General features: G+C 49.8%; 2 protein-coding genes across 2 annotated transcripts; both read left to right on the top strand.

Moving 5' to 3' along the window:
- Nucleotides 1-463: 463 nt before the first annotated feature.
- On the top strand, nucleotides 464-10,018 carry adipor1a (adiponectin receptor 1a). Its single transcript, XM_086169093.1, has 8 exons — nucleotides 464-544; nucleotides 2,880-3,094; nucleotides 3,176-3,289; nucleotides 3,962-4,133; nucleotides 4,249-4,435; nucleotides 5,879-6,066; nucleotides 6,687-6,880; nucleotides 7,978-10,018. The coding sequence occupies exons 2-8, from the start codon at nucleotides 2,948-2,950 to the stop codon at nucleotides 8,104-8,106; spliced, it is 1,131 nt and encodes a 376-aa protein (XP_086025219.1). The 5' UTR covers nucleotides 464-544; nucleotides 2,880-2,947; the 3' UTR covers nucleotides 8,107-10,018.
- Nucleotides 10,019-11,156: 1,138 nt separating this feature from the next.
- On the top strand, nucleotides 11,157-12,883 carry rabif (RAB interacting factor). Its single transcript, XM_086168273.1, has 3 exons — nucleotides 11,157-11,263; nucleotides 11,624-11,848; nucleotides 12,119-12,883. The coding sequence occupies exons 2-3, from the start codon at nucleotides 11,705-11,707 to the stop codon at nucleotides 12,365-12,367; spliced, it is 393 nt and encodes a 130-aa protein (XP_086024399.1). The 5' UTR covers nucleotides 11,157-11,263; nucleotides 11,624-11,704; the 3' UTR covers nucleotides 12,368-12,883.
- Nucleotides 12,884-13,918: the final 1,035 nt, after the last annotated feature.

The raw sequence follows: 13,918 nt of genomic DNA on the forward strand, positions 1-13,918 counted from the left end.
TGTGAATAATTGCAGCCAAGCGGTCTATAAACCCACCCGTTTCTGCCTGCATGAATAAACGCCTCATTTTGTGGTGAAAGGTTTGGATTTAGATCCCGGCGGTGCCTTCTGTCAGCAGGGTGAGCAGCCATCTGCCGGACCGCCTGAGAGCATCCGGGTCCAGGTCCAGGTCCAGGTCTGGGCGCCGGGTCAAGTCCGGGTCCAGGACTGGGCCAGCCCCAGGCCAGATGGGACTGTACGAGCAGAAACAGGTGTATTTTTGCAAACCCACATTCGTTTTTTGTTTTTTTTTGCAGTTTAGTGAAACGTTTATATTAAAAAAAACAGACTTGTATTTCCCAGATCAGGGGCGGTGTTTTGATTGGTAAAGTTGCGTTTTTGTGCGAGGGCACCACTTCCGGCGCGGCCTGTTCGCCCGCCGTGCTTTTATTTTGAAGGAGGAGCGGCGGCGCGTTTACGGAAAAACACACCAACTTCCGGAAAGGATTGTGTTTTACGTTTCGGTAAATAATTCCCCTTCCTGCTCAGGAGGCTACCTTGTCAGGTAACTTGCGCCCATTTCGTGACATTTCCACGCCGAATGTGAGCGCCGTGTCCGAAGGAGACGGCGTGTAACCGCGGCTCCTCGCCGACTTTTTGTTTTTTCGCTGCCGACAAGTGAATCGTCCGGACGGGGTCGGCTGCCCCGACGGCTCGGCGCTAGCTAACGTCGATGCTAGCGGATCCACACGGAACCGCCGGCGCCGCCGCCCGGTTCTCCCGGTTCTCCCGGTCCGGTCGTGTCGGGCACCTTCGCGGTGAAAAACCCCGAGTCGAGACGCGTCGTTGAATAACCGGCATCTTGCGGTTGTTTACATCGGTCGCCCTCTGAGTTCCGTGTTAGACGCCAAGCTAATCGGCGCCCCGCGTCCGCGTCCGCGTCCGTGGGCTGTCGTGGGCTCACACGTCCTCCATTTATCGTGTGTTTCCTGCGTCCACGTCAAGTGGAGCCGCTCCTTTGTGTGTTTTGCGTGCAGAGCCCCAGCCGCCGGGTCCAGTTAGGCCCAGAAATATTTGGACAGCGACACAAGTTGTGTTATTTTATCTGTGCATGGAAACAGATTCAGGATCCGGGTCTAGAATCCATCTGGGCTTCAAGTGCAGATGCTCAGCTGTCATTTCAGAGGATTCACATCCAAACTGGAGCAAAGGGTTGGAGTTCCAGCTGCAGAAGGCTGGAACACATCAACAACAAGCCGGGCTGAGCTCTTCCCTCCGTCATCTGTCATCGGTTCAGAGTTTCCAGGTCTGGAGGGGATTCCAGGTGTGCCTTTGCATTTGGGAGCCGCAGCGGTGAACTCGAGACGTGCGGTCCAAAGGGGTCTCGACGGAGGCCAAACAGACCGTCCTCGGGCTGGAGAAAAAGAAGATTTCCATCAGAGAGATTGCAGAAATGTCAGGAGGGGGCAAATCCACAGTTGGGTGCATCCTGAGGAGGACCGAGTGGGCCGGCGAGCTCGGGGACTCAAAAGGCCCCGGCGAGCACGGAAGACGGCGGCGGAATCCTTTCCACGGGGAAGAAAAACCCCTCACGACATCCGCTCGAGTGAAGAACACGCGCCAGGAAGAAGGTGTATCGCTATCTAAGTCCACCATGAGGAGAAGACCTCATGAGAGGAAATCCAAAGATTCACCACAAGGTGCACACCGTTCATCGGCCTCCCAAATAGAAAGACCAGAACGGACCCGAAAAAGCCGACCCGGTTCTGGAACGGCATTCTTTGGACGGATGTGACGAAGATCCGCCCGCACCAGAACGACGGGAAGAAGAAAGTTCGGAGGAGAAGCGGAACGGCTGACGATCCAAAGCACAGCAGATCTTCTGTGAAGCACGGCGGAGGCACGAGCTTCCGCTTGTGTTTATCGACGATGTGACAAAAGACGGATGAAGTGTGAAGCGTTCAGGGATCTACTTTCTGCACGCAGTCAGACGATTGCAGCAAAGTTGGTTGTCCGTTGCTCCACAGCTCAGACGGACAAGGATCCAAATGAGGCTGCAAAAACAACCCGGGAGTTTTTTAAAGCATAGAAGTGAAATATTCCGCGATCTCGCGTTTCGCTCGCTGGAGACAAAACTCAAGGCAGAAAGACCCGCAAACAGGCGGCGGCTGAAGACGGCGGCAGCAAAGGCCTGGCGAAGCATCACGAAGGAGGAAAGCCGGCGTTGGGCGACGTCCGTGGGTTCCACGCTTCAGCCACTCATTGCCTGCCAAGGATTCTCCACAAAATATCCAAAAGCAACATTTGACTTAAAGGCTTATGTTTATTTGTGTCATTACTTTTGAGGACCGTTTGTGTCAATAAATAGCTACAATTCCTACGTGTTTGATCATATAGTTTTGTTCAAGCCCTTGAATTACAGCTCAACGTCTGCACTTCAATTGCAGCTGTTTCTTTTCAAATCCACCGCGGAGCCCAAATCACGAAGATTGTGTCACCGTCCAAATATTTCCAAGCTCGACTGTGCAGCACCAGAACCGGGCCGCTACGAGTAAATGCCGATAGTCCGATTGATTACCGGGCCCGCCGCTGTCCATTTTCTGCATTTGTATTGCTTTATAGAAACAAGTCACAGATGGTGCTCTTTTTCCTCTTATCAGTGATTAAGCACGTTCAAAATACATTGAAAATAAGGCTTGGGTTTCAATCTGTGATAAAACGCAAAGGCGTTCTTCATGCCGATTATAAATAAGAGAATATTGGGACGTATGTCCAGCTCAGGATACATGCCGTATGGTAGCTTTGTATCGCTATAATGTAAGAATGGAGATTTACTGAGAAGCGGTGGAGAATTTCTGGTGTTTGTTTCAAAAACGTCGCCTTGGGCTCTGGTTCCTCAGGAGGATATCAAAGTACGCCGTTTGTAGCCGAATACAGAGACTGAGTGGGTCATCAGGCAGTTCTCCCTATGTCCGCCCGAAACGGGTCTGCGAGTGATGCAGACTGCCGGATCTCTGAGGACTGCCACGTCCCAGATGTTGAGCTGATGGAGTTGGGACCGCTGCTGGAGGAGGGCAGTGGTCGACAGGCCGCCTCCATAGCCGCTCATCCAGAGGTACGCCTGTCTTGACAAACCAAAACAGAGAAAAGTTGCGTCTGCTCGGTGGCTGGAAGGATATCCGGCTGTCTCTTACAGGGAGCTGCGATGCTGGCCGATGAAGAGGAGGATGATGACGAGGTGGGCGAGGTCCTCACCCTACCACTGCAAGCACACCACGCCATGGAGAAGATGGAGGAGTTTGTACACAAAGTAAGTGCAAAGTCGGATTTTAATTAGCGACGGCGACGTCGAACGGGTATTTCGGTCGTCCGTCTACGGGAAAACCTGCAAAGTACTTCTCTACAATTGTCGTGTCAACATTTTCATGCATTCCTTAAATCTGGAACAAAGATACTCCTTGAATTTTCACCAGTCTGCTAATGCCTCGCTGTCGTAAATATTGCAGCAGCTGCTTTAAATCAGCAGCAACCCAACACCTGGTTGAGCTGTGGGCTCCATGAGTCTCCTGTGGGTCAGAACCCAGGCCAAAGATCAGATCTCACTCAACCCGAGACCCGACTGGAGCGGGATTGAATACCGGCCCTCGGACGCTTTATAGTTGCGCTTAAAACAGAAACTGTTCTTCCGGAAATGCTCACATTTTCATTCGGGTCCGATAAAGGGATTGGAATTTTATACCTACGTTCTGACCGCGACTCCGCTTATTTCTTTTTTGTCACCGTTCCGTAGGCTTCTGTTATTTGATGTGATTGAGCTGCCTTAATGGCATCTTTGAATGTACTTGTAACTATCTGTGTTTTCTTGTCTTCAAAAACAAATGTGCGTCGTGGTCTAATATCCACTCACAAACATGTGGTCCGGATTCCGCATCTATTAATCTTGAATATGGACGGACCGTGTGAAAGCCTCTGTGTTGTCCAGGTTTGGGAGGGACGCTGGAGAGTCATCCCTTTTCATGTTCTGCCGGAGTGGCTGAAGGACAACGATTACCTGCTGCACGGACATCGCCCCCCGATGCCCTCCTTCAGGGCCTGCTTCGGAAGCATCTTCAGAATCCACACCGAGACCGGAAACATTTGGACGCATCTGTTAGGTGTGTGTGTGTGTGTGTGTGTGTCGGCAAAAGACGTTCTGTCATTATGGAGCCCCGTAGCGGGTCGATTCGGCGCCGCCGCAGACAGAAAGCTGAAAATGTTTTGTCCTCCCAGGGCTGATCTTATTCCTGTGTCTGGGCACTTTAACCATGCTGAGGCCCAACATGTATTTCATGGCGCCGCTCCAAGAGAAAGTGGTGTTTGGGATGTTCTTCCTCGGGGCCGTGCTCTGCCTCAGCTTCTCCTGGCTGTTTCACACCGTCTACTGCCACTCCGAGAAAGTGTCCCGCACCTTCTCCAAGTAAGGCCGTCCGGAGTCACACACACTTGCCTTTTTGCTATTTAGAAGGCAAAGAAAACGACGATTCGCCAAAATGATATTCCTGATTTCACTTTGGCCATTCTGGCCCGATACATTCTTCTAGTCCAGAGGTCGGCAACCCGCGGCTCCTCCATCTTTACACCGCGGCTTCGAGCGGCTCGGGAAAATCAATTAGAAATATTTAATTGAAGTGTATTTCATCGGTGTTCATTCCTTTTTTTAACTTTTAGTTCTAAGTTGGAAGATTATTGTGATCTTGAAATATTAAATAAAATGATATTTATAATTTTTCGCCGCTCAAAATAACGTCACACTGGCGGAAGCCGGTAAAGTCCCGATTTGCAGATGCTGTGCGCAGAAGTTCAGGAGCAGAAGTCCCATAAACCAGGTGAAATAAGTATTTATGAAGATATATTGCAAATATTTATTTTTATTGTTTACTGACACAGTGATTTTTTCCGATTTATTTTTAAAATTCAGATCAAGGCGCCGCTAAACGCTCTGAAAGCCCAACGCTCAAAATGAGCTCATTACAAAAATAAAATTTAGTTTTCTCCGTAATACTTTGTATAAACAAGTGTGTAGTGTGTCGCCTCTGAAATTCACAAAGTGTAAAGGTAATAAAAAGCAATATACACAGCGGTACCTTTATTTTAGATGTCAAAAAGTAATTGCGGCTCCCGGTGTTTTCTTTTCCGAGGAAACCGGGTCCAAATGTCTCTTTGGGTGTCACGGGTTGCCGACCCCTGGTCTGGAACAACCGAAGGAGAATAAATGAAATCTCATAACTCTTAATTCACACGTGAATCGCGTGTTTATCAAAACATGGTTTCTCAAACACTGTGAGCCAGTCGCGGCGACCAAAACACAAACAGGAACACTTCACACAAGTAAACTCACACAAAAACAGGCCTGTGAGAGAGAAAAAGGAAAAGCGTGGATAATTGTGCGGCATTTGCAATAACGCTAATCAACTCGAGAAACGTTAACGGTGATGATCTCGCGGCCGAAATGTTACCGTAAGAAAACGGCCACGCTTATTGTAGCTAACTTCCTCTGAAAAGATATTCCTGCCAAAGAAGACTGTCTCTTTGTCTCCTCCCTCTCCGGCTGGCCTCGCAACAATCCTGAAGAAACAAGTTGGTCTGCTCTGCCCGTTTGACTTCCTCTACCGTAGTAAAAGAGTTCCCGTCGCTAAAAGCCGCTACACCTTCCAGGGTTCCTGCCGGCCAACAGACCCGGCTTCCGGTCAGCTTGGCCGATCGCTGTCTTGGTTGAAAGAACGATCCCGGTCGCTATTCTGCCCGTGCATTCTGGCTCGGATAGCAGGAGCTCTGGTTCTGAGGACGTCGCTGCGCCCGAGAAATCTGCATTTGCTTTTTGATATGACAAGTTTTCATTACTGCGCGTGTCCTTCCGCAGGCTCGACTACTCGGGCATCGCCCTCCTCATCATGGGCTCCTTCGTGCCCTGGCTGTACTACTCCTTCTACTGTTCACCTCAGCCTCGACTTATCTACCTCACCATCGTCTGCGTGCTCGGCATCGCCGCCATCATCGTGGCCCAATGGGACAGATTCTCCACGCCGCGACACAGACCCACAAGAGCAGGTGCCCGCCGTCGCCGCCCGAATATGACACAACGGTCGTCATAGTCGCGAACCAATCGGCGATCGCGTCGATCGCTAGGATACAGAGACTGAAAGGAAAGGTGTAGAAGACGGCGGCCAGACCGGGGATGCGGTACGGTTCGGCGTTGATGCGACGACGACGCTGACCAGGATGCGTAGAATCGGGGATGGAGGGAGAGTGGAGATATTGGTAGAAGGATGCCGGGAGCTGCCGGGCAGCAGGTTTACAGGAAGACTTATGGATGCGGTGAAGGAGGACATGAAGTTAATCTGCGTGAGAGAGGGGGGTGCAGGGAAGAGGGTCAATAATAGTAATAATAATAATACAGAAGATTTGTATCGCGCTTTTCATGGTTCTTCAAGACGCTTTACAAGTGAAAGACAGAAGACACAGGACATACACACAATTATTGGGAAAGGCTGTAGGTGTTGCAAGTGGTTTGGAAGAGGTGGGTCTTGAGGTTTTGTTTAAAGGTTAGATGCAGGAGGAACGGAGCTACGGAGGGGAAAAGCCAGAAGGTCAGGAAGGCGACCGTATTGGATGTGACACGTATGTCGCGGAGAACGACGGCGAGCGGGTCATGCTGGTCCTTTTCTCAGGTGTGTTCATGGGCCTGGGCCTCAGCGGCATCGTTCCCACCATGCACTTCACCATCGAGGAGGGCTTCGTCAAGGCCACCACCGTGGGCCAGATGGGCTGGTTCTACCTGATGGGAGCCATGTACATAACCGGCGCCGGCCTGTACGCCGCCAGGATCCCCGAGCGTTATTTCCCCGGCAAGTGTGACATCTGGGTAAGTGCAGAGATTTGGTTTGGTTTTCGCAAATGTCGGGTTTTATTTACCTTACTTTAATTGGTCAGAATAAAAACTTACAGCGTCAGGCAAGGGAGAGAAAACGATGAAAAACGAGCCCATTTCATATCCTCTTCCATGTCCGAGTCTTTAGAAATGGAGTTCATTGAATGTTCCAGAGATATTGTAGAAAGAAGTCACTGCTGTGGACTTCAGGTGAATTTGCTCCAAGGGAACGTCAGAATACGTGCACTTTAAGTGGATTGGTAACGTCCCAGCGGAGAGTCGGGTGGAAAACAGAACCAAAACAGACTAAAGGGAGACGATCGCCGTATCTGATGGATCAACCCTGGTTGTTGAAGAGGATGTGTTTTTGATATCAGTGTGTAAAATACTGCATTTCACTGAGAAAAACTGAACTCATTAGAAGCAAACGATGTGAATCCGAGCCAAAATCGAATCTCAGTTGTTTTTTGTCAGATCTATCGGAGGCCAAGCTCAAATGCCACGGAATTCAAGGACAGCGATGTCCTTTATGAAAAATCTTTTGTCATAAACACAATAGTAGCTTTCCTGTCCAGCCGTTTCTAGAAGCGCTTTTTATTTGTGCACAGATCGCCGGATGTAACTATCGTAAAACCGTATTTTCGGCGCGGGAACACGGAAGTGTCAAGTGATGCAACAGAAACATTGATGAAACGGATGGTGTGCAGAAGCAGCGTCACCTCTGCTTCATCTCTGCTTCATCTCTGCTCCACCTCTGCGTCTCCAGTGGAGATCCAAAGAACATCACCGATCCAACCTGCCGTGAGGTGTTTGGTGACAGATGAAGACACCGCCGCCCGCCTCTCGTGTCATTATGGACCGTGACGGAGGACTTTGTGTGTCCGCAGCTTATTTGCGGCGATGAAGCAGTAACGCACAGCAGCGTTTTCAGAGAATTGCTTGAAAATGTGCGATCCAAGCGCGTGACAAACCCCTCCTGGGCGTGGGAGCGCACCGCCCTGCTCGGATGCGTCGTCGTGTTGCTTTGTTTGGATTTCTACCGAAGACCACGCGTGACACTGATGCACACGTATGTTTCTCCCTCTGGTTAGTTTCACTCTCATCAGATTTTCCACGTCCTGGTCGTGGCGGCGGCGTTCATCCATTTCTACGGCGTCTCCAACCTGCAAGAGTTCCGCTATGGACTGGAGGGCGGCTGTACAGATGACTCTCTCCTCTGAGAGGCCCGACTGTGACTTAGTTTTCTTTACAGACACGCACACACACACACACACACACACACTCTTAAATGCTGCTGGAATTCATTATAGTACTTATTACTCCTTCAGTACTTCTGATTTTGCTCACATGGCGTTGCAGTTTCGACGGTCTTTCCGCTTTGGCTCTTTTTTGCTCCAGTAAAGTAGCATTAATCAGCCGATGAACCACGGAGGCAATCTTTAACGGTCACTACTTTGTTAATAACGACGAAACTTGAATTTCGTTTTCAGCTATGATGAAAATGGGATTTTAAGAAACACATGCATTCCTCTCAATGATGGTCACTTTTTCGAAGCTCACTCGTGTTCAAAGAGTATGATTTGAGCCGTAGCAGAGGGCACCTACTGTAAACCATTCCTCTCCTCCCTCTTTGTGTCCATGAGGCCCGAGTCATGCAGAAGCAATCATATTTACATTATTTTGACGGATAGGCGCGATATAGCCGTGACTTTTGTGTCACGGCTACTGCGGCGACGTTATTTTTCGCATTTCATTTGTGCTGAAAAAAAAAAAATAGATATACCATGATGTTTTTGTCTTTGCTGAGGTATGTACCGAACAAACATGTTCACTGGAAAATGTGATTTGTTGGTCACGACGTCTTTGTAGCGCCACAATCTTTCAACTGTATCATCCCGGCATGTGTATCCCGTCGGGGTAAAAAAGAAAAAGAAAAAACGAAACTCTGGCTATAAGGATAGTGCTCACGGCCCTGATGAGATTTGGATAACATTTCGATGGAGAATGCGGCTTGGTGCGGGTTAGAGGACGACGACAAGTCGGCGGCCACTTTATTGAGATGGGAGTCCGTACAGATGTCGGATGTTTGGCTGCCGCCAGGTTTGTTTTTACCCGCGCCGGTGTTGTGCAGCACTTGAATCCACATGGACCCAGACCTGCCGAGTCCACCGTAAAAACAACATGACACACTTTGAAAACCCACACAATCCCTCGAAAAAAAAAAAAAATTCTGAAAAACTAAAAAAAAAAAAAGATTTATATTTTTGTTGTGTTCATGAGATTTAATAGAGTTGGTTTAGTTTTTATTCCTGTTGCATTTGAATTTTTGCCGTTTCTTTGACTTTTACGCTGAAATCCACAGAACTTTTGTTGCGTTTGTTACATTCTCTTCATTTGATAATCATTCCGAGAAAATAATAATTGCTCAGCAGCACGAAAAAAAACAAAAAAACAAAAACGCTGCATAGGTTTGCAGCAGTTGTGCTGCAATAAATAAGCTTAAATAGACTAAGTGCTTGAAATGTAAAGAACTCCCCTGCTGCCACATTTTTAGTTAGGCAATCTTCTTTTTTTCCTGGGCTGCGCACAATGTACAGTTCTGGATAGGTCAAATTGCTTTCTGTGAGCTAGAGGTATTTCTTTTCGGGCTAGGTTTAAGATGCAACGAGAGGTGTAAATATCCAATGCACCGCGCACGGTGTACACAAAATTTAAACTTTTAATCGCCATATGGGGTTTAAAATGTGATCTGTGTGATTGATGAGAAAAAAATTTAGTATTCCTGTGCCTTAGGCCAACGGAAATGTTTTTAAATAAAATGGCCTAACTTAACAGTCAAGGGAGCTACAATGATTTCCAGTTGTTGACTTTTCTTGTTTTCCTTGCCATGTACAATTGAATCATTATTAAACTTACAACTCCATCGATAGGTTGTATCAACTGCTGTTCGAGACTACTTTTTCTAGATCGACTTATTCAAGCTTTATTACAAAGACTAAAATGATGTGTATTCTTGACTTTGTGTAGTGTCTTGTGTAGAAAGTGATTAATCATACATTTCATTGAAATGTAGACATGAATATTTATTAATGGTAATCTTGGAAAATTATTGTAATAAATTTCTTTTCCACATGTACAAATGCGTATCATTGATCGCCTCTCCGGAGTGAACCTTTGTCTAATAGAAGCTGCCGGTGAGCCGGATGTTCCCTTGTTTCAAAAGAAACCTGTCCTATTGAAAATGAGCCGCGGTGCCATCAAGCAAGCGTGTACCTTGAATACTTTTTCATGTACGGGAGACTTCTCCATGGCTTTGGCTGACCGGAACGGTTTTAGTTGCAGCAACGCAGAATATATGTGTGTGAATGAGAGGAACTCGGGTGGAACGGTGAGGCTACAGGGAGTGGAGATCAAGAAGCTGGAGGGTTGCAGGTACTTGGGGTCAACAGTCCAGAGCGTAGGAGAGTGTGGAAAAGAGGTGAAGAGACGGTCCAAGCAGGTTGGAATGGATGGAGAAAAGTATCGGGGGTACGAAGAGATAGGACAGGAAAGCTGGAGGAGACACTGGAGAGATGATCTACAAACACTGACAATGACCAAAAGATAGCAGGCAGAGCTGGAGGTGGCAGAGATGAAGATGTTGAGGTTCTCTTTGGGAGTGACCAGGATGGAGAGGATCAGGAATGAGTCCATCAGAGGGACAACACATGTTAGATGTTTTGGAGAGAAGGTCAGAGAAGCCAGACGGAGATGGTTGGGTCATGGACAGAGGAGGGATAGAGAATATATTGGTAGACGGATGCTGGAATTGGAGCTGCCAGGCAGGAGGTCTGGAGGAAGACCAGAGAGAAGATATGAAGGTAGTTGGTGTGAGAGAGGAGGATCCAGAGAATAGGGTTAGTATAGGATTCCTGGAGGGAAAAGACCAAAGGAGAAAAGGAAGAAGAAGACAAACGTTAATGGAGACTCTCAAAACCATAATTAAACTTGTAAAAATGTGCACTTGATCTCGTTTTTTAACGACGGACGGACTCTTTTTCCACCCGACACGTCTGGGCCTGTTCACAAGTGGTTAACGGTTAGGGTTATTGGTTAGGCAGGTTATGGTTAGGTGGGTTAGGCGGGTTCAGGTTAGGTGGGTTAGAGTGAGGGTTAAGGTAAAGGTAAAGGTAAAGGTTAAGATTAGGCGAACAGAGCGCTGTTTGTTCCGTCCTGCGGAACCCGGAACCCGGAACCAACGGCTTGTGTTCGACCCGGAAGCCTTTAGTGGACGGAGACGAGCCCAAGACCAGCCGCCATGCGAGCGCTTACTTAGCAAACCCCTCTGTTGTGCCATTTAGTTGTCTCTTTTGCGCATATTTCAACTTCCCATTTGAGGTACGTATGCCGTTTGTTTGTTTCCAATCGCGTATCGACCATTTCACCGCGTATTGTCCGCTGTCGTAGCGGAACCCGTTGCATTCGGTGTTAGCATTCGATGTTAGCATTTGAGCATCCGGCGTTTGTCACACTGGGGGGGGGGGGGGGGTCAACACAATATTTACTCTCTTAAGCGTTAAACGTCCGCGTACGTGGCTCGGTTTCTGTGTCGGGAAATATAGTTCGCGGTTGATTTAAACGGAATAACATTAGCAGACGCTGGGAGTCCATTTGATGCTAGAACTTCCGCCCTCCTGAAGCGTGTCGTTTCCGGTGTCGTGTTCCGCTTCTCCTCCTGATGTTCTCGGCGTCTTCCAGCTCCTTCGGCCCGTCGAGCCGACGACCGCCGGCTGCTTGAACGCCCTCCGTCCGCTCCGGGTCAGGCTGGCGGGCCTGGAGATGGACGGCACCCCGCGGCCCGGGGAGACCCTGGACCGGACCGACCTGGTGTCCGAGGACGGGAAGAACCGCAAGGCGGTGGTGTGTCAGCGCTGCGGCTCCAAGGTGCTGTGCCCGGGGACCGCCGTGCTCGCAGAGAAGCAGGTGAGCCGCCCTCCGGGGTCAGCGCACGGTTTGCGTGTCACACGTCAACAACATTGAAGACAATGACATGTTTGATCGCTGCTGAATGAAGGCCATTCATCCTCACCTTTGTAAAAGTCCCAAAAGGACGTCAGCTGCCGGTAGAAGCCATGACTCCGGGTCTGCGGCCTCAGGGTTTGACGTGTCGATGAACACGCCTGAACCTCCGAGGCCAATCGATCGCGGTCCGAAGCCTTGTACGTCACGGGACGCTTGTGTTTTTGCCCACAGCTGATCCTGCCGCCGATGCGCACGAAGAGCAACCTCGGTGGCGCCGAGGCGTCGGCGGACGGAGACACGCTGACCGCCCACTGGTTGGTGGACGACATGTTCACCTTCGAAAACGTGGGCTTCACCAAAGACGTGGGAAGGGTCAAGTATCTCATCTGTGCCGACTGCGAGATCGGGCCCATCGGCTGGCACTGCTTGGACGACAGGAGAAGTTTCTACGTGGCCGTGGAAAGGGTGAATCACGCATAAGAAGGAACTCTAAAAGGCTCCCGTGCTCGCCGGCCCTTCGGACACACCTCCAGCGCCAAAGGCCGAACATTATTCACCGGCACGGTTGTGTCGTACGTATATATATATGGTAGGAGCGCAGCGGCCCGAGGGTTGTCGCGCCAGCGTCGGCGTGATCCTCGGGAATAAACGTGTGCCGAGGAAACCGACGTCAACTGTAAACCCGCGGCTCTTTCCTTCTGGTCTTTGGCACATCTGTTAGTGAAGACGGCGAACGCAGAAATGATCGTGCCCGAGGAGCGCGGGATCGGTCGCGGTGAGGGTGTCGGTTTTGTATGAACTGAGGGTGCAATATGTCTGGATGTATCCACGGGCAAATAGCAACTCAATAAAAATGTTGCCTCGTCAATAAGAGAAGACAAACATTTCCTCCCTTTGTCAGAAACCGGTCCTTAGAAAGTGAAAAAGCACACAAATGGAGTATTTTGTGGTTAGGGGTGTTTTCTGAAGGGAAAAAAATACACTTGTGTTTTGAAATAGTTGTTGCTCCATTTGTTTTGTTACCTCACTGTACCTGAGGTACCGTGCTAATAGTAGCTACTATTACCTAATAGCTAATAGTAGTGGACATCTTTTATTATGGGACAACGGAACTTCGATTTTGTCGAGGCGTCACATTTGATTTGTGGTGTAAAAGCAGAGACTCAAAGCGTTGAAACAAAGGGGAAAGCCTTTGACCTGCACAAGTCAGGTTGCATATGAGATTTGGGTTGACAAGCGTCCGGCTGCGGCTGCGGCTGCGGCTGCATTGCAGCCTCCAGAGGTCACTGCAGCCGTCAGAGGTCACTGCAGCCTCCAGAGGTCACTGCAACCACTGCAGCTGCCTCCTCCCGGGGCTTTGTGCCGCAGGCGGGTCCGGTAACGGGTGGGAGTGAACACTGAAGGTTCACCTCTTCCGTCACTACAGTGACGACACATGAAATGGTGTATAAACCTGTAAATAGTGTTCAGTAATTGTGTCAAGTAAATGTGTGGATGGATTTCCTTGACTAACCCCAGTGGAAAAGTCGTTTTCATGAAGCTTCAAATTCTATCTTTTTAGGATCCCATCTTTTTATCTCTTCTCAGAGCTCTCAGTGTGGTGACACCTCGATATATGGACATTTTCTCTTGTTAAACCTTTTTTATGTGCATGGAACCGGTCGAGAGTGTCTGCAGTGAGCCAGCTTCGGCCCGCGGAGGAGGGGCACCAGGCTCCGGGCCCCGGGCCACGGAGGAGGAACTCCGGTCCCCGGGCTGCAGAGGAGGGGCACTAGGCTCCGGTCCCCGGGCTACGGAGGAGGAACTCCGGGCTTCGGTCCCCGGGCCGCGGAGGAGGGGCCCTGGGCTCCAGGCTCTGGTCCCCGGGCCGCGGAGGAGGGGCCCTGGGCTCCAGGCTCCCAGCTCCGGTCCCCAGGCCATGTAGGAAGAACTCCGGGCTCCGGTCCCTGGGCCGTGGAGGAGGGGCCCTGATCCCCAGGCTTCCGGCTCCAGTCCCCGGGCCGCGGAGGATTAACTCCGGGCTCCCGGCTG

Source organism: Fistularia commersonii, chromosome 21 (genome assembly GCF_037954325.1).
Source record: "Fistularia commersonii isolate RoL2024-O1a breed Wild chromosome 21, RoL_Fcom_v1.0, whole genome shotgun sequence".
Lineage (NCBI taxonomy): Eukaryota > Metazoa > Chordata > Actinopteri > Syngnathiformes > Fistulariidae > Fistularia > Fistularia commersonii.